General features: G+C 34.0%; 1 protein-coding gene and 1 pseudogene across 1 annotated transcript; both read left to right on the top strand.

Annotated features, from left to right (window-relative positions):
• Window positions 1–6: 6 nt before the first annotated feature.
• On the top strand, window positions 7–806 carry LOC121131545 (heat shock 70 kDa protein-like). The gene has a single exon (XM_040726963.2). The coding sequence runs from the start codon at window positions 71–73 to the stop codon at window positions 680–682; it is 612 nt and encodes a 203-aa protein (XP_040582897.1). The 5' UTR covers window positions 7–70; the 3' UTR covers window positions 683–806.
• A 513-nt stretch (window positions 807–1,319) lies between these two features.
• On the top strand, window positions 1,320–2,702 carry LOC121131544 (heat shock cognate 71 kDa protein-like; annotated as a pseudogene).
• The last annotated feature ends 4 nt before the right edge of the window (window positions 2,703–2,706 follow it).

Here is a 2,706-nt window from a genome sequence, read left to right as displayed (position 1 = left end):
AAAAGTTTTTACTACATACTCTGATAATCAACCTGCAGTTACAATTCAAGTCTTTGAAGGAGAAAGGCCAATGACCCAGAATAATCACAACTTGGGAAAATTCGATCTCACTGGGATTCCTCCAGCACCTAGGGGTACTCCTCAAATTGAAGTGACTTTTGATGTTGATGCTAATGGGATATTGAATGTGAGTGCCCTGGATAAGTCATCTGGGAAAGAAGAGAAAATAACTATTCGAAATGATAAAGGAAGACTTTCCAAGGAAGAGATTGACAAAATGATTTATGACGCTGAAGAGTACAAGGCTGAGGACGAGAAGCAGAAAGAAAGGATTGAAGCTAAAAATTCTTTAGAGTCTTATTGCTTCAACTTGAAGTCAACAGTGGAAAAGGATGAGTTTAAGGGAAAGCTATCACAAGAAGATATAGAGACAGTCAAGGCCAAGTGTGAAGAGACTATCAAATGGTTGGATACTAATCAAACTGCAGAAAAGGATGAATATCAATACAAACAAAAAGAAATTGAGGCTCTTAGTAATCCCATCATGAAAAACTATATGAATCCTCCTCAAACAGTAGCAGTCAGAGAACCAGTGGATGTTCAACTCCTGGAGGAATCCCTAAAAGAGAGAATATGGGTCCTACAGTTGAAGAAGTCTATTAAAATATCCATGTTGGATTAATTAATTAATGAATTAGTTATGTATTTTTCATTCATTCAGAAACCATGTTCCTCAATATAACCTACATCCATATTGTAAGATAGTTATATATTATATATCCATTTCTGTACATAATATTTATGTGTTAAAAAGAAATAAAATGATTTCTTAGATTAGAAAAATCACTATGTTAATTTTCTTAAATTTTAAAAGTAGCCTATATTCAATATTCATGGGCTTACATACATAGTAATATTATGTAGTATTTCTTCCTAAACTTCGGAAACTTTGAAATTTGTGGAGCACACAACCTATTGAATATAGTTTGAAGTAAAATATTATTTTTTTTTTTTTGAATGGTAACGTATGTGTTTTTTTGTTTTTTTGATTCTTTAAATGGATTTCAATGATTTGTCTTATCTTTAAGGAGGAGGTACAAAAAAGTAGTCTATAAATATAACCAATAGTATATATAGCTAAAAAAAGTGGAAGAAATACACATTTTTATGAAATTAATACAATTCAAATTACAAAATACTCATCTACATCTAGGTAATAGTATATTATGAAGATGACTATTTCTCAAAAATTTAAATTATTACGATAAATGATTATTATTTTTTTTTTTTTTCATTTAGAGAAATACATAATATGTATGCATAATTATATAATTGACACTCCTGCATCGTTCTCATAGAATGTTCTAGATTGTTCTCGAAAGTTCTCCATAAACCTTGAAATTTCTCGTATGATCTCAACATTTCTCTTAATTTGAAATACATAATATATAAGGAAGACAGAGCTAAGGTATTTAGTTTAGTTTGAAACTAGAAAACAATTGAGTAGGATATCAATATCATACATACATAGAAGAAAGAAATCAGGAAATAATAATGGTTGGAAAAAAAGCTATTGGAATTGATTTGGGAACAACTTACTCCTGTGTTGGAGTATTTGAAAATGGAAAAGTAGAAATTATAGCTAACGATCAAGGCAATAGGACTACACCTTCTTATGTTGCATTCACTGATACGGAAAGGCTCATTGGAGATGCAGCCAAGAATCAAGTGGCTCTGAATCCTAGTAATACAGTCTTTGATGCTAAAAAGACTGATTGGTCGAGACTACAGTGATATATCTCTCCAAAAGACATGAAGCATTGGCCGTTTGAAGTTGAAAACATGGGAGGAAAACCAAGGATCAAAATTGAATACAAATGTGAAAAGAAATCATTTACACCTGAAGAGATCTCAGCCATGGTTCTCACTAAAATGAAGGAAACGGCTGAGGCGTATCTGGGAAGAACTGTTACAGATGCTGTTGTTACTGTTCCAGCTTATTTTAATGATTCTCAAAGGCAAGCTACAAAGGACGCTGGTGCAATTGCAGGTCTCAACGTACTTCGAATCATAAATGAACCAACTGCTGCTGCAATTGCTTATGGTTTGGACAAGAAAAAGGGCTGAATGGACAGGAAAGTAATGTTCTCATCTTTGATCTTGGAGGTGGAACTTTTGATGTCTCCATTTTATCCATTGAAGATGGTGTCTTTGAAGTTAAATCCACTGCTGGAGATACACATCTTGGGGGTGAAGACTTTGATAACAGAATGGTGGATCATTTTGTTGCAGAATTCAAACGGAAACAAAAGAAGGATATGTCTAAGAATAAAAGAGCTTTAAGAAGACTTAGAACCGCCTGTGAGCGAGCAAAACGTACTTTATCAGCCTCAGCTCAAGCGAATATTGAAATTGATTCCTTATTTGGAAGGCACAGATTTTTACAGTAATATTACGAGGAGCTCGGTTCGAAGAATTGTGCTCAGACTTATTCAAAGGAACATTAGAGCCTGTGGAAAAAGCTTTGAGAGATGCTAAAATGGATAAGTCCTCCATTCATGAGATTGTCTTGGTGGGAGGCTCAACTCGTATCCCTAAAGTACAAAAGCTTCTCAAGACTTTTTAATGGAAAGGATTTGAATCGTTCTATCAACCCAGATGAAGCTGTAGCCTACGGAGCTGCTGTTCAAGCCGCAATTCTCACGG

This window comes from Lepeophtheirus salmonis, unplaced genomic scaffold, assembly GCF_016086655.4.
Source record: "Lepeophtheirus salmonis unplaced genomic scaffold, UVic_Lsal_1.4 unplaced_contig_8210_pilon, whole genome shotgun sequence".
NCBI classification, from domain to species: Eukaryota; Metazoa; Arthropoda; class Copepoda; order Siphonostomatoida; family Caligidae; genus Lepeophtheirus; species Lepeophtheirus salmonis.
The sequence above is the reverse complement of the archived record's forward strand: the minus strand, read 5'-3'. Positions and strand labels throughout refer to the sequence as shown.